The sequence below is a fragment of the Mobula hypostoma genome, chromosome 12 (genome assembly GCF_963921235.1).
Source record: "Mobula hypostoma chromosome 12, sMobHyp1.1, whole genome shotgun sequence".
In the NCBI taxonomy this organism is placed as follows: Eukaryota; Metazoa; Chordata; class Chondrichthyes; order Myliobatiformes; family Myliobatidae; genus Mobula; species Mobula hypostoma.
The window spans coordinates 19,747,343-19,772,323 of NC_086108.1; the positions used below are offsets into that span (position 1 = coordinate 19,747,343).

General features: G+C 42.4%; 1 protein-coding gene across 1 annotated transcript in view; it reads left to right on the plus strand.

Annotated features, from left to right (window-relative positions):
* Positions 1-24,981, plus strand: part of LOC134354645 (neurogenic locus notch homolog protein 2-like) — a 196,466-nt gene that overhangs the window by 111,457 nt on the left and 60,028 nt on the right. Inside the window, exons 6-11 of the mRNA XM_063063700.1 lie at positions 4,601-4,834; positions 11,697-11,852; positions 12,729-12,914; positions 15,649-15,762; positions 21,686-21,799; positions 23,220-23,453. Coding sequence (XP_062919770.1) covers positions 4,601-4,834; positions 11,697-11,852; positions 12,729-12,914; positions 15,649-15,762; positions 21,686-21,799; positions 23,220-23,453 — 1,038 coding nt within the window. The remainder of the gene's footprint in view (positions 1-4,600; positions 4,835-11,696; positions 11,853-12,728; positions 12,915-15,648; positions 15,763-21,685; positions 21,800-23,219; positions 23,454-24,981) is intronic.

Genomic DNA, 24,981 nt, shown 5'->3' on the forward strand with positions numbered 1-24,981 from the left:
AGAGTCCGAGGAATTGAGAGAAAAGGATGGTATCTTTACAAGTAGTAAGGTGGGAAGAGGTCCAGGTCGCTCTGAGATTCAGTGGATTTATAATAGACTTCAGTAGATAAGCTATCTTCAGAGATAGAGACAGTGAGGTTGAGAAAGGGGAGGGAAGTGTTGGAAATAGACCAGGCAGGGTAGAAGTTGAAGGTAAATTTGCTGAAGTTGACGAGCTCCGCATGAGTGCAGGAAGCAGCACCAATGCAATCGTTGATGTAGCCTAGGAGAAGTTGGGGAGTGATACCAGTGTTGGCTTGGAACACACAGTTGATAAACAGGCAGGCATAGCTGGGATTCATGCGAGTCCCCTTAGCTACACCTTTTGTTCGAAGGAAATGGGAGGAGCCGAAGGAGAAATTATTAAGAGTGAGGGGAACTGGTCAGGTCTGGTGACCAGAAAGAAACGGAGCTTTGACGCCTTCCTGGTGGGGGGATGGAGGTGTTGTAGGGACTGGACACGCATAGTAAAAGTAAGATGATGGGGGCCAGGAACTTGAAATCATTGAGAAGATCAGGAGCATGTGAAGTGTGATGCATGTAGGTAGGAAGGGACTGAACCGGAAGGGATAAAGCTGAGTCAAGGTAAGCAGATACAAGTTCAGCGGCGCAGGAACAAGCTGAAATAATGGACAAGCGGGTTTGTGGATTTTGGGTAGGAGGTAGAAATGGGAGTTGCAGGGTGCAGGAACTGAGGTTGGTGGCGGTGGACGGGAGATCCCCAGAGTCAGTAAGATGATGGTGTGGGAGGCAATGGCCCGGTGTTCCTCAGTGAGGTCCTGTTCGAGGGGTAAGAGGAGGTGTCTGAGAGTTAGTGCTGGGCTTCAGCAAAGTAGAGGTCAGTATGCCAGACTACTACAGCACCCTCCTCCTCTGCGGGTTTGATAGTGAGGTTAGGGTTGGTGCGGAGAGGGTGGAGGCAGAGCATTCGGAATGCGTGAGATTGGAATTGGAGAAAGGAGTGGTCACAAGCAAGAGAAAATCTGCAGATGCTGGAAATCCAAGCAACACACAAAATGCTGGAGGAACTCACTAGGCCAGGCAGCTTCTACGGAAAAGAATAAACGGTTGATATTTCAGGCCAGAACCCTACATCTTGGCTCCAAATGTCGACTGTTTACTTTTTTCCATAGATGCTGCCTGGCCTGCTGAGTTCCTCCAGCATTTTGTGTGTCGCTTGGATTTCCAGCATCTACAGATTTTCTCGTTTGTGGAATCCACTGCCTTGCCTTCATCAATTTCCATCAAATTCCTCGCTACCCTTCTCATTTATAAGATTGTCTATTATTCTTTTGACCTCTAAAGAAAATAAATTTAACTTCATTTTTTAGTTATTTGTGGTGGGGCACTCATTCTACCCATCCACACCTTTTTAAACTTCTCCTGCACTTTTCAGTGCCTACGCAAGACTGTGGTATATTTCTGCAGTGCTTTTACCAGTATTATATGTTCCTCTTGGTTCCAACCAACATTAGTGATCACTATTTACTAGTTAAGAGCACTTCTATCAAGGTAAGTCGAAGCAAGGAGCAGTGAAGGTCAAGTCTTGAACTTCTGCCTCTCCCTTTCGGCCAATGGAATGTACAGTTCTTCATCGGTATTTCCTGTTCTGTGATTCCGACTAACAAAATTAAGATATTCTTTTGAAAGTGTTACTTGTTCCTTCAACTCTTTTTCTTTGTGTAATACTGTTTGTGCAGAGGGAAGTTGGTGACAAATGGCTGGCAGATGCTGCTTAGATCTGAGGGGGTGGTGGGTGAACTTGAGGGTGGGGAGCAAGAAAGAAATGTTTTAAATTAGGTCGGTGAACAGGATATTGGAATAAATTGAAAGCAGAACGAGGGAAGGCACAGTGAACAAAGGATTTTTTGGATTTCGTCCCTTTGGCAGTGCCTGTAGCTTTTCAGTTGGAATGCATTCAGGGTAAGTGAGCAATATATGAGGTTGTGGAATTGATTTGGTCTGGTTCCAGGGACTGAGCTCCTGAGATTGATACTGTACAGTACTAATTTGCTTGCAGGTGGGGTGGGAGGAGGCGTCAATTTGCCTCTGCAAGTCACTTGGCCAATGCAAGTCAAGTGCAAATGCTTATTTTAAATGCATATCAAGGCTAGTTCCATATACTACTGTCTAGCAGTAATAGACGTGATGTGAGAGGGAGGGTCATGGCTTCTACCCAGTGTTCCGTGGTGAACTTCCTATTGTGGCAAAAGTGATTTCTCTTCTCTTTTTCCTCACACCCGTCATCACATATAATATTGCAAAGAATTATGCAGAATACTAGAACAGAATAGAACAGACAGCAGATGCTGGATTCTAGCACAGCAAACAATCTACTTGTGAGACTTGGGTCGAACATTATTTGTGGAGGTTGGGGAAGGGGAAGAAGGAATTATCAGCATTTCATCTTGAATCTGTCTTGGAACAATTGAAAATACCTTGTAATTTAACTTTTTGTGGGTCCCTAATGTTGCTTGACCAGCCAATTGTTTGGCGTAAATATTATCAGAAGCTTGTCGTGGTCCAACCACGTAGATGCCATGGCCAAGAAAGCTCACCAGCTCCTCTACTTCCTCAGAAGGCCAAGGAAATTCAGCTTGCTCCTGTTTGCCTTCCCCACTGTTTTGCTGATGCACCATGGAAAGTATGCTATCCGGATTCAACACAGTTTGCTATGAGACCTGCTCCGCCTGAGGGCGTAAGAAATTGCAGGGAGTTATAGACACAGCTCAGTCCGGAATGAAAACTTGACACCCTCTCCCCCATTGACCCTCTCTATATTTGCAGTTGCCTCCAGTGGGCAGCCAGCGTAATCAAAAACCTCTTCCACCCCAGTTGTTCTTGTTCTTCCCCTTCCCCATTCCACTGGGCACTTGAGAACACGCACCACCAGCCTCGAGGACTGCTCCTATCCCACTGGTATCAGACTCTTGTATAGACCTCTGGTATGATGGAGATAAACATTTGAACTCATCATGGTCCAGCGCTTCACTTTCTCTGTAACTTTTGTCATTGTAACAATTCTGCAATCTGCTATTGGGTTTCCCTTTGTACTACATTGATGTGCTTGTGTTTGAATGATCTGTGTGGATGGTATGCAAAACAGTTTTCTCTGTACCTCGGTATGCGTGATAATAAGCCAATCACCAGTTGTTGCTTCATACAGTGCAGAAACAGGCCCTACAGTCTACTGTATCCACACAGATCAACAAGCCCCAATCCACAGTAATTTTTTTTTAGATTATGAAGACATGCAGTCCTCTTTTATTGTCATTTAGTAATGCATGCATTAAGAAATGATACAATATTTCCTCCGGTGTGATATCACAAAACACAGGACAAACCAAGACTGAAAAAACTAACAAAACCACATAATTATAACATATAGTTACAACAGTGCAACAATACCATAACTTGATGAAGAAGTCCATGAGCACAGTAAAAAGTTCAAAGTCTCTCAAATGTCCCACATCTCACGCAGACGGGAGAAGGAAGAAAAACTCTCCCTGCCATGCCCAACCATGGTCCGACTCTGAGTCGTCCGAAAACTTCGAGCCTCCGATCAGCTCTCCGACACCGAGTACTGAGTGCCATCTCTGTCCTAACGATTCGACCTCAATCTCGGTCGCCAACAGCAGGCAAAGCTGGGGATTTTGAGGCCTTCCCTCTGGAAGATTCCCGACCGCGCAGTAACAACAGCAGCGAACTGGCGTTTCAGAAATTTCTGCAGGTGTTTCTCTGTACTTTCACGTCCGTCTCCATTAAATCAGAATTGTCCATGGCCCCTATTTAACGGATATGATATCATTTTTCACCGGAGGGCTGCACACACGTGGTGCACTGCTCTCTCTCCTCCCGCCGTCTTTCCTCTTCATTCTCGATCAGCTCCCCTACACAACCACACATTAGGAGTAATGTACAGTAGCCAGTACACCTACCGGCTACCAAATCTTTGGCATATTGGAGAAAACCCGTGCAGTCACAAGAACTTGCAAGCTCCACACAGGCAGTGACCAAGGTCGGGATTGAACCTACCTGGGTCCGAGGAGCCATGAGGCAGCTATGCTGAACCACTGTGCCATTTTGCTTCCTAGAATTAGGATACTTGAAATGAGAAACCTACGTGTGTGTCTCTGTCTCTGTCTCTGTCTCTCCCTTTCTCTCTCTCCCCCCCCCCCCAACTGCAAGCCTCTTGTCACTCTTATCCTTCTTGTTGACCTATCAGCATTTTGCTTTCATTCCTTTCTCCCAGCTCTGCTTATCAGGTGTCTTTTTAAATCCATTTTGTTAATCATCTCAGTCACTTAAAATGACAGCATTGAGTAAATTCCCACCATTCTGGGCAAAGGTGTTTTTCCTTTTGGACACTATCACCCCATTCCATCAATGTGAAAGCACTTCCTTTCCAGCCATATGGTGGATAGAACAGTGGACAGCATGGTGAACTGTGTTGTAATCCCAAAAACCTGATGTATTCCTCACTGATGCTGAATGATTTTGATAAAGTGCCATTTGGATTGCATGATACATGGCTGAACTATTCATCACTTCCACTACGCAGGTCAGTTTTGTACGGAGGATGTAGATGAGTGTCAACTGCAGCCAAATGCCTGTCAGAATGGAGGGACCTGCTCCAATGCCAGTGGAGGGTATCGGTGTGTCTGTGTCAACGGCTGGAGTGGTGACGACTGCAGTGAGAACATTGACGATTGTGCTGGTGCCACCTGCATGAATGGTGCCACGTGCCATGACCGAGTGGCATCCTTCGTATGTGAATGCCCTGTTGGCAAAGCTGGTAAGTCCGGCGATTCTTTTTCAACGAACGTGAATGTTTCTAAATATCGGGTTGAACTGAGGTGGCTTTGAATAATGTTGAGGTAAAAGGTCAGTAATGTAACTTCTACCTCCTCTGGTTTCTGAGGTTCGATTGGACTTGGTTTGCCTGAAACAGCTGCATTTAAAGCACAGTGTGCTGAGCCAGAGGCCTGTTGAGTTTGTTATTTTAAAGATGGATTTCTGCCTTGAGTCAGTGCTTGTCAGTTTTGATTCAGAATATTGACAAAGTCTGTCAACAGCTTCTTAAGGTTGCAGCACTAATTATAGACTTTCAGGAGGAGAGAAATGCACAGCACAAGTGTGATTTAGAAATCTGAGCCAGCATGATTTGCTTTAAAATCACTGTTAGATTCTGCAAGACATTCCCTCATTGATTTAAAATGCCTTTCCGAGTTGTTCAATGCCCATTACAGCCTTATAGTGAAAGATAAATAAAAGTTCCAACAAAATGAAATAATTCTTCCACACAAGGCATGATCCGGTAGTGTTGGTTGAAACAAAATCCATGAAAAGTTAATTATCAGTGCATGTGGTATGGAATAGGCTTGTTGTTATCACTTCCCTTAACACTACTGATGTTTCTGAACATCTGTTCTGACAACTGGTCCACGAGGGAAGCTATCTGCATTTGTTCTGCTTTCTGTTATTGCTTTTCCCTTCTTACTGTCTCAATGCACTAATTAATGAAATGATCTGTGTAAATGTAATGCAAAACTAAGCCTTCACAGTACCTCGTGTGACAATAATTAACCTATTTAACTTAAATTTATCATCTTATCATCTTACTGCTGCAAGCTGATGCCCATGGTGTCTCTGTTCAGCAAGTCAGTAGCAGCTGGATATGATGGGCTTTTTTGCCTACCCAGTAGAGATATTTTTTTTTGCTAATCATTGTCATTTTTATCTTCCCTTTTTTAAAAAAAATGCATATTTTTCATTTCCTTTTTTAAGGAAGTCTATTTTGCTGTTTCGTTTTTGTGCATTGAGGTAAGTCATGTTGTTACTAAAGTGAATATTTTCTGCTTGTTCCTTAAATATATATTTTTTAGCCCATCTCAAAAAGCACTTTCATTTCATCTTTCTGGTTGGTTTCAAATCAATGTTGTGAAAATGAAAGATTCATGCTTCTGTTACTCTGTTCCCATTGAAGATACATATGCACATCAGCCAAATGAATCTACCTGTTCACTTACAATGTCTAAATTCGTCCAAGGTCATCTCAGAGCAAGAACAGCCATAATACCCTCCCATGGTAATCTCCAAACAGCTGCAACTGTTATTCCCATGGTATGAGATGCCCTTGGATCTCTGTCAGAACTGAGGATACTCACAGAACTGTTTGGTTGGAAAGAGTGTTTTGCTGCCCACCTCTTTCCCCATCACTCCTCCCAACCTTGCAGCTTGTCTCCCTCTTTTGCCCCAGCTCTTCCACCCTCCTAGCACGTTCTGCCCCAGCAGATGCCCCTTCATTCTGCTTCCCAAACAGGCCCTGACTACTCTAGCACACTTTCTGGCCTTGGTGCTCGTTATATACAAAACCAATCTGGTATAACTCTAAACCTTCATTTCTCAAAATGAAAACCTCTAACCTTGTTGCTGTTGACTGATAAAACTTTTGATAATGCACTCAAAACTGTAACTTGGAAAAAATTCAGACTTTTTTTCAAGTTTGGAAGAATGTTTGTGAAATTAGAAGCTACAGTATCCCAGCAAAAACAAAAATATCCATTGTATGTCCAGGCGCAGTTAAAAACATTGTTTAATGCCTATAAATTATATTTCATGTGGTGAAGTGTGTGCGGTATTGAGGGAAAGTTGTCCAAGGAGTTGTCTGTTTATTGGGTTTGTGCCCTGAATTCAAACAAACCATGTTAAGTTGTAAAAAGACCTTCTTGTCCCATGGGTGAGGCTAAATGAAATGTTGAATTGTGGGCAGTTTTTGTTAATAACAACTGTAGATCTTTAAAATCTGCCGTAACTATGAATGTGTTTTATATTTGGCCTTCAGTGTAAACTTTAATGTTCAACTGGCAGTGCGACTGATCTTTGCCTGCTGCTTAACAGTTAACTGCAAAATGCTGTTGCTCGCAAGCCAGCATTGTGCATTGTCCTGCACAAGAGTGGCTATCTGACAAATGCCTGCTGATCCCCTTTACTGAGAAAGGGACCATACATTTTTGTTCTGTATTTGTAGTTCTATTCTGTTCATATAGCAGTAATTTCCATTGAAATAATATCTTTTTAATGCAGGAAAAATATCTCCAAGTGCTTCACTGGAGTGAGATGAACCGGAGAACTGAGGTAGACAACCAAGAGCTTGGCTGAAGGGAGAGGTTTGAAAGTTTTAATGAGAGGAGGAAAGGGAAGGACAGGAAGGTTCAAGAGGGAATTTAAAGAGCTCAGGGTCTTGGTGCTGAATTACACAGCTGTCATTGGTGAAGCTTAGAAATATGGAAGAGGCCAGAGTTTGAGGACAGGTTGATGATGAGAGGTATGCCCATGAGAGGATTTGAGCACCATGTTAAGAATTTCAATACTGAAGAAGTGGTTTGTTGACAGTAAGCATGGGTCAGCAGTTGTAGGAGAGTGGGTGAACAGGACTTGGTAAGAATTAATACACAGTCTACAGTATTTTAAGTGATCCAGAATACATTGTGCAGATACAACAAGGCATGGAGAACTTCAGCAGCAGTTGAAATAAGGCAGAATTGGAGCCAACCAGTATTAGAGGAGGTTGTTTTGTGTTAGTGACGGTGCAGGTTGAAGATCAATTATTTTCAAATATGATAACGTTTGTAAACTGTCTAGTTCATTTTTTGGAGCTGTACCAGGTTTGAAGTTGGTGGATGGAGAGTATGATAGAGATGATGGCTTTGATTTTAAATTTCTGCAAAGGAAATCGTATAAATCTGGATCTTGCGGTCAGGCAGTTCATAGGTGGCGGAGGGGTGGTTCATGTTAAGTAAATGTGGGTGTCAGTGGTGTCCATGTGGTTCAGGGGTAATGCGTTGTACCCAGGTGCAGGCATGTTGATCAGAAGTAGGGAGAGACCAGGATCTGGTTCTGGAGATTGCAAGGACCAAATGCAGGCTTGGGGACTGAAGTGATTACAGGTAAAACTGACAAAATAAAAACAGGGCTGGCTCATTAGGTCCCACAAAGCAGAGTGGTGCAAAGGCTTCGGAAGAGGATACTGTGGTCGACTCTGTCAATTGGCAGCCAGGTAAAGCAGAGAGTGGTACAGACGCTTTGGAAGAGGATATTGTAGTTGTTTTTTTCAGCAGCAGCCAGGTAACGCAGGAGAAAGCTGAATGCTTGCTCGCACATCTGGATGACATATTGACTTGCAAAGCAGATCCATTTTCACAATCCCTTGATGTATGCTTGATGTAACTGATCTCATCCTGTTGTCTCTCTGGGAAGACTTTGAAAGAAGATGTGAAGGAGTTAAGTTTATAACAACTGTTGTATCCTAGTGATTCTGTTCTTTCCACCGTCTTATTGAGCTCCCACAGCTGGGTTCAGTCATTCTTTCCTGCTGCTTCTCTTAATGTTGCCAAAACTGAGTGTTTGCAATTGCTTTAACAGCTAAACAAAAGGCCATTAAAGAGAATTAAAAGTGCCACAGAATGAAGATTTAATTGTTCTTAGAATCATACAGGCAAATAAGGGCACATGGGTTCTTTATCAGGGTTGCAAATCTAACAATTATTATTCTTACATGATAGCATAGACTCTTGCTGTGTGTTCAGAAACATTTGGACAAGATGTTGAATGCAACAACTACTTATATTTGTGTAGCATTTTTAACATTATAAAGCACCAAAAAACACTTGAAAATAATTTTTTTTAAAGTGCAGATACTGGATATCTGGGATGAAAAGGATAATGCTGCGCTCACCCAGCAGGTCAGGCAGCATCTGTGGAAAGAGAAGCATTTAGCAGTTCATGTTGAAGACCATTCATTTTGACAGAACCTTCAAATTGAAACATTAACAGTTGTTTTCCCCTGACCCACATACTACCTGGCCTGAGTATATCGACCATTTTATATTTTTGTATCTGAATGCTCTTTATGGAACAATGAAACAATAATTAACACAGGTGAGGTTTTGACTTTTGCACAAAACTGATAGAAAATTTATTGGAGATAGATGTGATGAATTTTAGACGGGGATATCAGAAGGTTAAGGTCTAGATCACTGCCAGTCTTCTCTGCAGGAAGTCCCTTGGAATCGAGGCTGATTTGTTCCCACTCCAGGTCTTTGGGTTTGGGGTATCTGAGGAGGCCAATGTGGATCCTTTAAATTCTTCCTAGGGTGGAGCAGGAGATGCTTGGTGTACAGTTGAGGACAGGCAGGTAATTTAGGAGGTGTTTTTCCCTTTCTCTGGGCTGTTGTACTCCTGACGAAAGTATTGAGTGGCATCTGGATGTGCCTCCATCCTGAGTTGCCATGAGTCACATACACCTGTGGGATTGGAACAGTGAGCCAGGCACAAAGTGTTGATCTTCAAACCCTCCTGCCTTCAGATGGCCAAAAGTTGTGTTTATGTACTGGAAAAGGTGATGAACGTTGTCAATGCCTGCATTGCAAGTAGACCACTCTTAAGGGATTAGAGAATATGTTTCCCACCTTTCATTATGGACCTTTGTTGTCAAAGTGGGAAAATTGTTTTGCAAGCATTAGTGTGTAATTCATTTTTTAAGTATGTTTGTGGACAACTCAATGACATGGCCTCCAAATATGCAGATGCACAAGCACCTGTGACTGTAGTTTGACAATGCAACCTTTGTTCTTGAATGCAAGATTTCCATTCATCCTGAAGACGAGTTCTACTCCAGTTGGAAGTGAGCCTGGAGTTGAGGTGAAGTATTACAGTTGGAAAGATTGAGAATAACTTTGGATTGCTGACTCATGCTTAGTACTGGTCTGTACTGAGATCAGGTCTCTTGTAGACCTTTTTTGCTATGATCTTTGTTTACATGACACTGAAGTAGAAGTGGGATGGACTTCTGATGACAATCACATTTGAGAAGCAATTGTCAGAAGCTGTTGTGAGGATGGAAAAAGGCCGCATACAGTGGTTGGTTGGTTCCACCACGTCATTTCTCTTGAAGTTGACCTGATGAAATTTCCAATAGTGGGAGAGTCTGCTATCAGAGGGACAACCTCAGAACAATAGGATGTCTCTTTAGAACAGAGTTGAGGAGGAATTTGTGCAGTTGGGGGGTGGTGAATCTGTGGAATTCATTGCCACAGATGGCTGTGGAGACCAAGTTATTGGGAATATTTACAGTGGAGATTGATATGCTCTTCATTAGTAACTGTGTTGGAGTTTAAGAGGAGATGGCAGGAGAATGGAGTTGAGAGGGGAAAATAAATCCGCTATGATGGAATGGCAGAGCAGTGTTATGGGCTGAATAGCCTAATTCTGCTCTGATGTCTTCTAAAGATCCTGTAATCTTGACTGATGGACTTGTGCTGACACCTGGCAGGAAGCATTTTTATCAGTGGGATGAGGTGGTTGTGAAGGAACTGAGTATAGATTTTCCTTGTGGTAGGCAGCAAGGGTTAGCCTTCCGATTAGAACATGGCAACCTTGAGGTCCTTCTTCCCAAAAATCATGTATGACAAAATTGACTGCATTTTCTCTCTGCCAGACTTCAGAGTTTTAGCCATAATCCCATGGCCTCTTTATCTGGAATGGTGGTGTGGCTGCACCAGATGCTTTCCTGTAGGATTGAATCAAGAACATTAGTATCATGGCCAAACCATATGGAGGTGGTTTTCCCCAAAGTATTCCTTCTGGTGGGCATTGATTCCTTGCTCTCAGCAATGTGTTTTCTTAGGTGTTGGGCTATGGGTGGCCGATACAGTGTTGAAGATTCCTCAGACATTACTGGTATCAGTGAGTTTCTGGATCACCTGCACACTCATTCCATTGGCCATCTGTTTTTCAGGCCATGTGTTTTATGATGGATCTCAGTCTTCAGATCCCTGCAGGGTTTCTTCTTTTCCTTCCATGTATGGTAGAGTTTTCAATCCAAGAATCTCCTGAGTATTCTTCTCAAATGAATCCTAGTGCTTTCTGGTGGTGAACCCAAGATTCTTTAGACTTCAGGGCATTGTAGACTCAGAAGGGCTTCTGGTGGTTGGAGGTGATCAGGTTGTCTGTTCTTGTAGAATAGCTACTTTTCGGGACAGTGCTCCTTAAAAAATTTTCACCACGTGTATGCTGCTGCCGATTTTCATTGAAATAATGCTCTGCAAAATTGAGGAAAAGATCAGTCAAAGCACAAGTAAAATCTACAAATAAGTCCTTGTGCAGGTACATGTATGACTGAGGCAGTTATTTTTAGAGGGAGTTACGATACCCAATGTGAGGCCCCTTGACTCTCTCAAATAATCTTGTGGTTGGAAGTGTTTGATGTTAGTTAGCTCCTGGTTTTAAAAATAATTTTGTCTTTTCTCTATGCTTTTGTATTTGGTTACAAGCTCTTTGGTAGGAGTGGTGGACCACAGTTGGTTTGCTTTCCTTCCTGTCCAAATGCATTCAATGTCATGACCTCAAGGCTAGAGTCAAAATAAATACCCTTTTTTTAAAAAAAAACTCCTCCTCCTGATAGGAATAGTGGAGAGAGAGAAATTGTGATAGATGAAGTTGTTTAAAACAGATTACCAACTGGAATCTTTTTGCACTAATTGGAGTGTGAATGGGAAGTGTTCTTAATTCTGTAAAATTTACTGCTCTCCAAAAATTGCAGAAGTAGTAGGTTTTTTCCTGTATATGCTTGGTAATGAGTGGTTCTTTATTTTTAGGTATCTTCTGTCAGGTGGATGATGCGTGTGTTAGTAACCCTTGTCACGAAGGAGCCACATGTGAAACCAACCCTCTCAAAAGCAGTTTCTTTTGCAGTTGCCCTCTTGGGTACAAAGGCACCGTCTGTGATAAGGATATCAATGAATGTTCTCTGGGTAAGCAGTCACATCATCTCATTGTCACATAACGTATTGTGTTCCACAGATTACCAACAAAGGTGGTTTCTTTTCATTCATTCTTGGGGATATGGATATCATGGGTAAGCCTGCCTTTTTGTCTTCACCCCAACCCGGTTTGTCCTCCTGAAGTCACGTGGCAAAAGCACTTCCACATTGGAAGTAAGGAGGAAGTCTGGGATAATGATCCCATGATGAAGGGGAACATTGGATGATACATCAGTCTTTTGTGTTTCTCTGTGTTAGAGGAAGATGTCCTCAATGGCCAAGATGAAATCACTAGGACCCCTTTAAGGTTGAGAGGGAGGAAAACATTCCTGTCAGTCATCCAGTTCAAAGAACAATGCAGGTGCTTTATTTAACTCTGTCCAGTTTCCAACTCAGAGTTTGTTATTAACTAATTATGCTGAGGTTGGTGGGGTTGGCAGGCAGGTGGAGGTCACACTACTGTAATTGAGTGCAATTCTGTTGGCTTAATGAGCTGTATGTTGCTGGTCACTTCCTCCAGGTTCTTTCAAGACAGTTTTGAGAATTCTGCGGGTGTGACCTCCCATTCCTTTTTATTTCCCTGCCTCAACCCATGTGCCAAACAAAACTTCCTGCATTGGAAGAATAATATGAGCTGGAATCTGTTAAAACTCAGGGGAAGATGGTCTGTTTGATGGTTGGTGTTGCCGGCAAATGCTGCCAGGAGATTTAAATATTGAGCGAGAGCAATAACTTTTGAAAAGGGAGTGTATGTTTTGGTAGAGGACAAAAATGTTAAAAATGGTGCTTCTTGCATCAGTCATTGTTGCCGCTGCTCAAAGCTCATGATGCATGCAGCCTTGTTTCACACCATGTCTCTGTTTGTAGGGGGCAATCCTTGTGAACATGGAGGGAAGTGTGTAAATACCAAGGGCTCATTCCGCTGTGAGTGTGCTGTGGGTTATTCTGGACCACGCTGTGAAATGGACATCAACGAGTGCCTTGCCATGCCCTGCCTGAATGATGCTACCTGCTTGGACCAGATCGGTGAATTCAAGTGCATTTGTATGCCAGGTGAGGAAAGCTGGGACAGAGGCCCAGCAAACAGGCTTTATGTTGGAATTACCAGATAATAGTTGCTGGTAATAATTGAGTCGCTCTCTAATCAGGGTCATGGAATCGTATAGCAGGAGAATATAATTTCAACCCATTGAGTTTGTCTTGACCATTGTGTACCTGCTTACACTGATCTTTTCTATGTTTCTATGTTTCTATCTCACATTAATCCCATTTTATGCTCCCGGTACTTCCCTCTACTCCCCCCAACAGTCACCAGCGCACCAGGAGCAATTCAGAATGGCAAGGCAACTTAACAACCCATACATGTGTGAGGAGACTGAAGCATTGAGGGGGAAACCCACACAGTCCCAAAGAGAAACTGAAGACGCCACACAGTCAGCACAGGAGGTCTGGCTTGCACCAGGGTGTCTGGAACTGTGAGGTAGCACCTCTGCTCACTGCACCACAGTTGTGTCCCTATAATTGAACATCTCCATTCTCTCCTCAACAAATACTGCCTCGATGTAAGGAAAACTCCCAAAAATAAATGAACAAAATGGCAGAATGTCAATCCAGCCCAAGTTGATGTGTGGGTTGGTGGAATTGTTTTTTTAAATGAGTATATAACAATTAATTCAGTAATTTTTGAGTACATTATTAGACTAACTCAACTTTAATATGTTTGAATCTCTGCATCTTACTATAAAGTTAAATGGCAAGTTAAATAGTCATGAGGCATAAATTGCAGTAATTCAGTGAAACTTGCAGCTGTATCAGATTGCAATGACATTGTCAGTTATGCAGATTATCATGGAGAAACCAAGAAAGACAAGTATGTCCACAGACTGAAGCCAATTTAGGCTCTTCTAATAATATAGGTATTCTGGACATTGAACAGAACCGGGTTTATTATCACTGGCATGTGTTGTGAAATTTGCTAACTTAGCAGCAGCAGTTCAATGCAATATAGAAAGAAAAATATATAAGTAAACAATTACAGTAAATATATACGTGTGTGTATATGTGTAATATATATATTAAATCAGAAAACATATATATATTAAAACAAGTGCGGTAGTATTTATAGGTTCAATGTCCATTTAGGAATCGGATGGCAGAGGGGAAGAAGCTGTTTCTGAATCACTGAGTGTGATTCAGTGATCACACTCAGTGACGGCAACAATAAACAGAGAACATGTCCTGGGTGATGGGGGTGTCCTTTATAATGGACATCGCCTTTCTGAGACACCGTGCCCAGAAGATATTTTGGATACTATGGAGGCTAGTACCTAAGATGGCTAATTCTACAACTTTCTGTAACTTTCAGTCTTGTTCAGTAGCACCCTTTCTTCCCCCACCCCTCCCACCTCCATACCATACCAGACAGGGATGCATCCTGTCAGAATGCTCTCCACGGTACGTCTGTAGAATGTTTTCGAGTGTTTTAGGTGACAAACCAAACCTCTTCAAACTCCTAATGAAATATAGCTGCTGTCCTGTCTTCTTTATAGCTGCATCTATATTTTGGGTTCAGGTTAGATCCTCAGAGATCTTGACTTGGAATTGCTCACTCTCTCCACTTCTGATCCCTCTAGGACGATTGGTTCGTGTTCCCTCATCTTGCCCTTCCTGAAGTCCACATTCAGCTCTTTTGTCTTACTGACGTTGAGTGCAAGGTTGTTGCTGCGACGCCACTCAACCAGCCGGTATATCTCACTTCTGTACACCCTGTCACCTCCATCTGAGATTCTAACAATGGTTGTATCATCAACAAATTTATAGATGGTTTAGAAGCTTGATGATTTCTTGGCTGTTCTGATTGTACAGAAAGAGCAGAGCTCAGCATGTTGTTTCAGTGCTTCAATCTCTGTTTGGAATAATATTCCTCTCTCCACCAAATATTTGGATCATCCAGAAACTTGAAGGTCATTCTTGTGAGCAGTGGATAGTTTATGGAAATGCAGGCCTGAGTAGTAAATGTGTTTGATTGTTATAGATGTCATCTATTTTGTTGGTAATCAGAAAATACACAAAAACCACTCTGTGGTAACCACGCCTTCACAGCATTGAATGAATAGCATCAAAAGTACATACGACCGATAAGGAGGAACAATTATTAAAATTGGAAATAGAGAGGAACCGAGTTCTGCTGTTCATAGAAACAACCCTTTGTAAATGCATTAAACTTCTGAATTTAAGGGTATTATGCGAACTCATTTGTATGGCAGGGTGGCTGTAAGTTGGGTGTTTCTAACCCTGCCTTTGGCCTGTGATGGAAAGTAATGTCACTGCTGCTGTCTGCTAACCAATTGCGCCACACAGTGGCGAGGCCTGGGCTTGTATCTGAATGGCTGCTCCACAGTTATAAGGTGCTGTGTGATCTTGTACCTCAATTTGAACATGTACTCCCAAAATGAAACTCCCTCATTTGTGCTGTGGAGAGTCAACCCGGCCATTGGCTGCAGGTTCTGGAATTGGATTTGAAACAACAACCTGACAACTAAGGTAGGCATGCATCCAACAAGCCGTACCGAAGCCATTTGGAAGCAGCAATTTACTTCTCTTGTCTAAATTGAGGAGGTTAATTCCTCAGATACTAGAAATGCTCAGCAGGCCAGGCAGCACCTGTAGAGAGACAGACAGTTCTCATTTCAAGTCATTGGAACATGTTTTTAGACATAACTCCTTCTGCTAATAAGTCTGCTTGCACAACCCTGGGCAGCTCTCACCATGTCTTTGTTGATACCAGGCTTTGTGGGAGTATACTGTGAGACCAACATCGATGAGTGTGAAAGCCAGCCGTGCCTCAATAATGGTGTGTGCAAGGACGAGGTGAACAGATTTGCTTGCAAATGCCCACCTGGTGAGTACAAGTTTTCAAGTTCAGCTTACTCTTGTGCTTAAAGTAAGGCAAAGGGATTCTTCTCGGTAACTCAGAGCTAATCTAGAAAGAGAGCCTGAACCCTATTCACCTCAATTACTGAATTCTTCTGGGGTTACATTTTCTCCGGTGGGGATTGGATGATTTGTCCCAATTGCACTTGACCAGTGACTGCTCCAGATAACTTGTGTCATCTGAGTTTTCTTATCAGAATAATGCTGATGCTTCCCATTACTGATGGCAGGTGCATTTGTACTTAGATGATTTACCCACCACTACATACACGTCACCTTGTGCCATTTTATGTAAAGGTACATAAATCCAGTCTATGTATATAGCAGTTACTTCTACATTGTGCTTTGTAGGATTGTGTTTGTATTTATTGTGTTCTTTATGCTTATTGTGTATTTTTATGCTGCATTGGATCTGAAGTAACAATCATTTCGTTCTCTTGTACTGAGGTAGGACAATATACAATCTTAAATGAGAAGTGAATGATAAATAATTGTATCATAACTAAGATGGGGACTGAGATGGCAGTGATGCTCTTTCACACATTCCTATCGAGGTATGTGCCTGTGTATGTAGTCTACAGGCTCGGGTACGTGCAAGAAGCAGCCGGAAAATTGGAAGCAAAAGCTCAGAATATATTCTGGGCAGTGGGGGATGTGGGGTGGCCCCCGGCTGGAAATGATGAATTGTTGTTCTTGGGGAGGTAACCATTTCAGTGATTGGCATCCCAGAATGGGCATGGAGATGGTCGAAAGGCTTGCCACTCAGTGACTTCCCTGAAGGGACTGCAACCCTCCCTGTCCTGGAATTTAAGGCAAAAACATGGTTGGAGGTTTTCCATTAAGCAGAGTGTGGTCACCTGTGTCCTGCCCTCCAGGATGGTGTTCTTTTTTTCGAGCTTTGCTCTTGAATAACCATGTCATTTCTCTGACAGTAACTAGTAATAAATTATTCAGATAGCGGATTTTGTTACTCCTCTGTCAATAGGCCAGAGCCCTTTCGTAACCAGCCTCGTTGACTGACACTGCTGCATATTTTTTAATGAAACCAGCCCATAGTCCTTGTAGCGGCTGACTGCTGCTGACAGGACCTATTCTGATCGGTGTTGTTCAAGAAGGCAGGCAGTGGAGCAGTGGAGCGCTGTCTGCTCTGCATACCAATGGAAAGCAGCCTCATTGTGGAGAGTGAGGAAAGCTGTAGAGGCCACTTCAGAAGCGCATAATCGGAGTACTGTTTCCCACTGCAGGGCAACAGCATTGGCTGGACTTTTCTTCACTTTGCTACCCACACCCCTCGGGGAAAATAATGTACTCGTCCCAGGATCTCTTGTGTGAGGAAGCAAGTGATCTGTGAGCTCTAAGCTGCTCACTTGTGAATAATAGTGCTCGGCGTTCATGATATTGCAACAGTGGTACATTGGAATGTAGCAGCAATGGGCAAGGGAGAGCTTTCGTTGCAGCTGGGACATGGGGATGGCTAGGCGAGAGAGGAAAAAAGAGGAGGGAAAGTTGTGCAGAGACACAGCATCTATAAAAGATAGGTTGCTGATGACATCAGACTGCAGTAGTCAACTAGGCATGGCTTTTCAACAGGAACTTCAAAAATTGATTGTTTCTTAAAATATTTTTCAGATAAGTATTTTGTGGCATCAGTTTGATCATCCTGGTTTTGCAATTAGAACGTTACAGGACTTTGTACACCTCAGATGCTAGAGTCCATGCATTTAAGGTGAGACAGGGAAAGGTTAAAGATATGTGGGGACAGGGTGGTGGGTGCTTGGACTCTGCTGCCACGTACAACAGTGGTGTTTAACAAACTTTTAGACAGGCACATGGACATACAGGGAATGGAGAGGTACCGGTTGTGTGTGGGCAGAAGAGATTTAGCTGAATTTGGCGTTGTGTTTGGTGCGGACACTGGGCAGAAGGGCCTGTTTCTGTGCTGTACTCGTCTCTCTTCCTTGTTCTCAGTAGGTCAGGTGACATCTCCAGAGAGGTCTCGGTCTAATGATCTTGAAAACAAATGCCTGTTTAAAAAAAATATACCGGGTTGTGTATTTATAATTCTCCACTCCCCCCCAAAAAAAAAACAACTAATAAGGATTTATGCTTTCTACTGGGTTGTTGGACCATGCAGCTGTTCATGGGATCTTTATTGCTGCCCTTTCTTTCCGCAGCTTTTTATCAGCGTTATTCTATGACCAAAAGGTTTGGTTACAAAACTGAACCATTGCTGCCCAATGTGTGGCTTGGAGCTTCTGTGCTTTGCTATTCATTCATTTGTTATGTGTTTTAATACATTCACTAAAATCAAGATCCCTTATCTGATTGGGCAGAGTGATCGGTGTCTTATAGGAAGCAGAATGTGCAATCTTGGAAGGAATTGGCTGAATTGGTTCATTTTGGGGGGGGGGGGTTATTGCTGTCGTACTTCACAGTATTTTACTAATGAGTTATGCAATAGTGGTTTAGATTGTATCTAGCAACTTCAATCATACCCTTGTGTTTACAAGGATGATTGTGTGCAGGCGAGTGCATGTTTAGCAAAATATATAAGGCACTGTGCAAAAGTCTGTGTCAAAGACTTTTGAGGAAAACCAGGTAATTGCAAAGGGTTCACAAACTTTTTCTTGCAACTGTATTAAGCATCATCCTGTTCCACATGCAGATACATTCATAATTAAAAGTCCTCTGTTTAGTATCTCTCTGATACGTTTTTTAAAAAAAAAATTACTTAGTGCAAAATAAGGTGTTGGAAAGGTGTAATTTTGTGAAACAAGTTCATGATGCGATATATCCTGGCAGTTTATCGGGATATGCGGAGAACACAGGAAGCAGTGCACTTTTATCTCCTTTCACTTCCCTTGCAGTGAATATTTCCACTCTGGGTGACAAAGAGGAATCTGCATTCCTGTTGGTTGTTGCTCAGTGTACCTGTTTCAGCATATAATTTGAGAAGTTTGCAAAAAGCTAATGAATATTTCCTTGTTTGCGAAGGAAGATCGATGCAATCCTGTGATAATGGCACCTTCCTCTTTGGAAAGTTCTCCCAAGTTCCCGGAGGCTACCAAGCAGTTCTGTTGTTGAGTGCATAAAGCAGCAGGATTCCAAAGCACACTTGGCTGTTGCCAGGCAGCTGGTCACTCTCCGTGCCATTTCAACTAGAGGCAGGTGCTTGTGCAATTCACCTTGGTTCTTTGTCTCCCACTGTTGGCCACGTTTTGTCTGACAGTGGATTCCCCTCACACTCCAGCAAGACTGAAAACCCCTTTGCACCTATTCTGAGCCAAAGCATAACTTTGAGTGTAACTTTACAGTCTTTGGGAGAGGAGTGAGACATTGCACGTGCGGGGTAGGGTCAGGAGTATGAGCTAACAGAAAAGAAGAATGTGAAACAGATGAATTTCGCACTTCATTCATCCCAATTCCCCTCATCTATTGCCTCACAGATATAGTCATAGAAAAACTACAGCACAGAAAGAGGACTTTCAGCCCATCTATTCCATGCCAAACCATTTAAACTGCCTAGTCCCATTGGCATGCACCTGGACCATAGCCCTCCATACCCCTACCATCCACGTACCTATCCAAACTTAAACGCTGAAATTGAATCCACCACTTGTTCTGGCAGCTCTTAACCTCTCAACCATCTGAGTGAAGAAGTTTCACCTCATGTTCCCCTTAAATATCTCACCTTTTACCCTTAACCCATGACTTCTAGTTGTAGTCTGACCCAACCTCAGTCGGAAAAGCCTGCTTGCCTCTGCCCTATCTATACCTCTCATAATTTTGTATATCTCTATCAAATCTCCTTTCAATCTTCTCTGATCCAAGAAATAGACCTAACTTATTCAATCTTTCTTTAAAACTGGCAGAATCATTGTACATTTTCTCTGTACTCTTTCATTCTTATTTATATCTTTTCTGTAGGTAGGTGGCCAAAACTGTACACAATACTCCAAATTGGGCCTTATAAATTCCTTGTACAACTCCAACATAACATCCCAACTCCTGTACTCAGTACTTTGAACTCCGAAGGCCAATGTGCCAAAAGCTTTCTTTACGACCCTATATGAACCAAGAGTAAGTACTTAACCACTGGCAATGATAGTCCTCCCTTGAACTCAGTTGCTCTGATCAACACACACTTCCAGAAGAAGATGGCAGCAGGTTGAAAGCAAGAAGTGATAAGGAAGCCCTGGCTTTTTGGGAGAAGATTGTTGGCTATTGACTCAGCCAAACCTGACTGCTCCAAACATATCCACCAGATCCTCCCACCTCAGCCCCACACCCAAACTTTGCTTTACATTTGTCGTTTCATACTCACTGAGGTCAAATATAGTCAATGTTGTACATACTAAGCAGGAGAAACAGCAGGAGCGTACTACTCATTCTCTGAAAAGCTACTCTGCTGTTCAATAAGATTATGACTGAGTTGGGATAAGTACTGAAGCACTTGTGGGAAATGTGCTCAGATGTTTCCCATGTTTCTGTTGTCAAATATGCTCTTCACTCTGCAGACTTTAATCCGCAGTTAGGTTCCTTTCAACGTGCACTGCCTATCTACTAATGTGTTATAGGAGCTGGATCCTATCCAAAGTATAGGTATGTTGTAATGCTGTCTTCCAACTTCATCTGATGATGATAGGACAAGGAGGGCTGGGGAATGGTGCTCGTAGAGATTCATTTAAGGACATTTATCATCCGTGGCAAGGAATAATCAACTTGTTCCTGCTGATTGTGACTCAGCCAACTATAAATCCCTGGCAAGGTTGTAGAGTCAACATATGCTAAGTATTTTTTTTAAATAAAATTCCTTTTTAAATATTTTGTCTTGTGCAACAAATGCAAATTAAGTGGCATTTTTTAGATGCAACTGAACTAGAATGTTCAGCTCTGAAATAGGATGAAAAAATTATTTTGACCTTGTATTGCACTGCTGTGTCTTCCAAGCCAGCTGGTATGACCACCCCAGCTGCCCAACCCTACTTTATCCAATATTATCTTGATAATTTATTTGCTTCAACTGCTCCTTGGGGTAGTGAATTCCATGTTGCAACGACTTTCTGGGTAAAGTAGCTTCTCAATTGCCCTTTCGACAAGAAGGGCCACCAAACATTTCCAACCTTGGACTCTTCCCAAAACTGGAAACATTATTTATCCTTCTTGTTATCAAATCCTTAATAATTTATTGTATTCTTTCAGAAAATGTGGCTGTTACTGGAAAGTCAGCAACTGATGCTCAGCTCTAATTGTCCTTGAAGGCAGAAGTTGGCTGCTTGCTCTAAGCAGTACACTCAGTACTGTTAGGGTGGGAGCTTGGGTAAGAACTTGGACCTGGCAACAATAAAGGAACAGTGATATATTTCCCATTATATGCTGACAACCACATTCCCTGAAAAGATTTCAATAACTAGTGAATTGGATTAAGTTAGATGGAGAGATGATTGCAATTGTCGAGAAATTTAAAAGGTGTTAGAACTATATGATGCTGGATAATCCAACGTATCTGTTTTTTTTAATTATTGTTAAACTCTATTACAGAGATGTGGTATAATTGAGACTCTCTTAGCCATTTCAAGGTCTGGAGGATGAACCAGATCAGTAACCTTCCTTCCTTCACAGAAGGACTTCACAAAATGAACCAGTTACAAAATTTTATGAGAATTAGTTTGTTTCAAAGTCAATGTTTAAAAACCATTTTTTTTTTTAAATCAGGATGTATTTATTTAAGAATTTAAATGAAATATTTCAATTTGAGCTTGTTTTGGAACTCTCTATCCTGGTCTCTTTGTTACCTGTTCATAAGTGTCACTGTTCCCTTAAAGGCCTTTTGAAGTTTTCTGTGCTCTTGTTCACTTTTCTGAGTGTGCCTGTGTGTGCATTTGCTTCAGGTTTTGCTGGGAATATGTGCCAGATCGATATTGATGAGTGTGCCAGCACACCCTGCCAGCATGGAGCCAAATGTATTGATCGCCCAAATGCGTTTGAGTGCGAGTGCAGTGAAGGTAAAGCAAATTAGTTTGTAAATAAATGGAATTGAGACTAAATATTCTCTGAAGTGGTTGAAATCTTGCACTCCAAGAATGTCTTATTACTCAATCTGCCAAGTCGTTTGCACCCCCCCCTTTTTTTTCCCTGCTTCCAACTATCACATTCCTTTTTGTTTTCTCCACCTGGGGGAGCAAAGTACCCAGGCAAGCATCAGGTATTTAATGACCAAATTTTGAGAGTTCCGTGATCAGACAGCTTCTGAGTTGTCTAACTTGCAGGTTCTGACTAAACTGGAATTTCTGTTCTGCCAGGAATAGATTTCTCTTGCACTACAGTTGTGCTTTCAGGCAATTGATAATTAATGTTACCTCCCAGTACACTTCAGCATTAGATTACTTGTCCTTGAGACATATCTGAATTAAAATAATTTTCCCACACTTGGGTTTAACTGTTTGAATGCCAGACTCATAAACCCACAAAGGTTTAGCCAACCACTTGCTAACCATTGCTTTGACCACATGCAAAGCCATGGTGAGACTGCATTGATACTTGCAGCTCCCAAGGTAAACCTTTGCAGCAATGATTTTGCAGACTTGCTAACTCTGGCAGAACATTTGGCAAGGTGATGTGCTTTCATCACTAACCTAAAGACAAGTAATTTGGCATGGCAATTTGTTGCTCATCCAAGAGACTTTCTCCAGCTCTGGGAAACTTTAGGTAGAATTTTAACTTGTACAAGGCAATGGTGAGGCCAAAGTTGGAGTATTGTGTACAGTTTTGGTCACCAAATTATGGGAAAGATGTCAACAAAATAGAGAGAGTACAGAGAAGGTTTACTAGAATGTTACCTGGGTTTCATCACCTAAGTTACAGAGAAAGGTTGAACAAGTTGGGTCTTTATTCTTTGGAACGTAGAAGGTTGAGGGGGCACTTGATAGAGGTATTTAAAATTATGAGGGGGATAGAGAGAGTTGAAGTGGATAGGCTTTTTTCATTGAGAGTGGGGGAGATTCAAGCAAGAGGACAAGAGTTGAGAGTTAAAGGGCAAAAGTTTAGGGGTAACATGAGGGGGAACTTCTTTATGCAGAGAGTGGTAGCTGTGTGGAACGAGCTTCCAGCAGAAGTGGTTGAGGCAGGTTCGATGTCGTCGTTTAAAGTTAAATTGGACAGCTAAATGGACAGGAAAGGAACGGAGGGTTATGGGCTGGGTGCAGGTCGGTGGGACTATGTAAGAGTAAGAACTCAGCACGGACTAGAAGGGCCGAGATGGCCTGTTTCCATGCTGTAATTGTTATATGGTTAAGGCATGGCATGGATAAATTGTAGAAATATTTTTTTGTTTAAATAATATTTTGGAAAGAGCCACAGCAGACAACAGCATTTTCCTGAGAATTCCACTCTTTTCTTTTTTTGCCCCTCCCAAATGGATGCCAGGCTTTACAGGGACTAAGTGCGAGATCAACGAAAATGATTGCAATCCGGACCCCTGCCACTATGGGGCGTGTGAGGATGGGATCGCTGGGTATACGTGCATCTGCACACCTGGCTACAAGGGGCCGATCTGCAGTGAACAGATTGATGAGTGCCAGAGTCAGCCATGCCAGAACGGAGGCACTTGCCAAGACCGTGTGAATGACTACAAGTGTCGATGCCCGGTTGGCACCTCAGGCAAGTACCTGTGGTTAAAGAGACTGTCTTGTCAAGGACAGGGCAATCGCTCTGTAAGTTGGCAATTATCTGCTGGTGGTTAATGCCGCACCACACCCCATACTACTTCAATTTGCTGCTTTTTGGTGAACTGGTATTAATTTATCACAGATTGGTAGGTGAACTGTTTCCATCCTTTTGGTGGATATGCTCACAATTCGATGGAAAGATGCAATAAATATTGCATTACCCCTATTGATATTAAAACACTCCTACAGTGCTCAATTGTGTGGTGGAGTCCCTCCGCTAGCTTACAGTTCATTATTGGGCAAAGTGTAGCACCTACTTGGCCCTTGATCAGGGTCACCTGAAGCTGTGGGAGCAGGTGGCGGATAGTTGTATGAGCAGCTGGTGCACACCACAAGTTGTGGTTATACAATTTACTGTATTGGTAGCACAGTTGACAGGTTTGCCTTGCGAGGAGAGATTGAGTAGAGTGGGATTAAATTCTTTTAAGAGTTTAAAAGAATGAGAAGAGCCCTTATTTAAGCTTACAATATTCTGAAAAGGTTTGATAGGTTAGATTGAATTGGTTTCTTGTTGTTGCTTGTACTGAGATGTAGTGAAAAGCCTGTCTTCCAGACTGTTTATGCAGTTCATGGTGCATCGAGGTAAAACAATAACAATGCAGAATGAGGTGTAACAGCTCCAGAGAAAGTACAGTGCAGGTAGAAAACAAGAAGCAGGTGGAATATGCTTCTTCTGACTGAGGAGTCTGGGACTGCTAGCATGGGTTCAGAGTAAGGGTTAATACATTTCGGAATTAGTTGAGGAAGAATTCTTCATTCAAGGTGCTGGTTCTTTGGGATTATCTCCCATGATGGACTTGCTGCTCAGTTGTTGCATTCATTTAAAGTAGGGATTAATAGATTTCTGAGCATCGGGGATATGGACTGGAAAACGATGGTGAGGGAAGTGATCAGTGACGACTTTCAACGGCAGAGCAGACTTAAGGGACTGGATTACTTACTCCATTTTATTATGTTATTTATCTCATCGAGGTGGCGGGTTCAACGTAGAATGCTTTGTCCAAGGGGCAACCAAATGCTAATACACTCAGTGTGGAATGGAAGCCATCAATTTCAGGGTTCCATTTCTTTTGCTGTCTTCACCACTGGTACGCCCCTATCAAGGCCAGAGTTCGTGAACCAATTTTGGGTGCACTTGTTTGCTTCTTCATGATCCGTGCTGAGCTCTAGATGTGGTCAGAGCCAGAACAGTGATTAATGGATGGACAGGAAGAAACAAGACAATTAAGTTCTCAGCCCCCTGTTCTGCACGTGCTGACTTCTGCTTCTATCAATCACAGAATTAGGAACTTTCGAAAGCTGGAAGTATTGCAGCAAATTTTAGCTGTGTGGCTTAATGTGCGTAGAAAGCATTTGTTTACATTGTTTTACTGTGGATAGAAAATAGTTTATTTAATGTGTTACCACAGTAACCATGCTATTTTGTTGGATTCTTGGATCTCCTCAGACCCACAGGAACT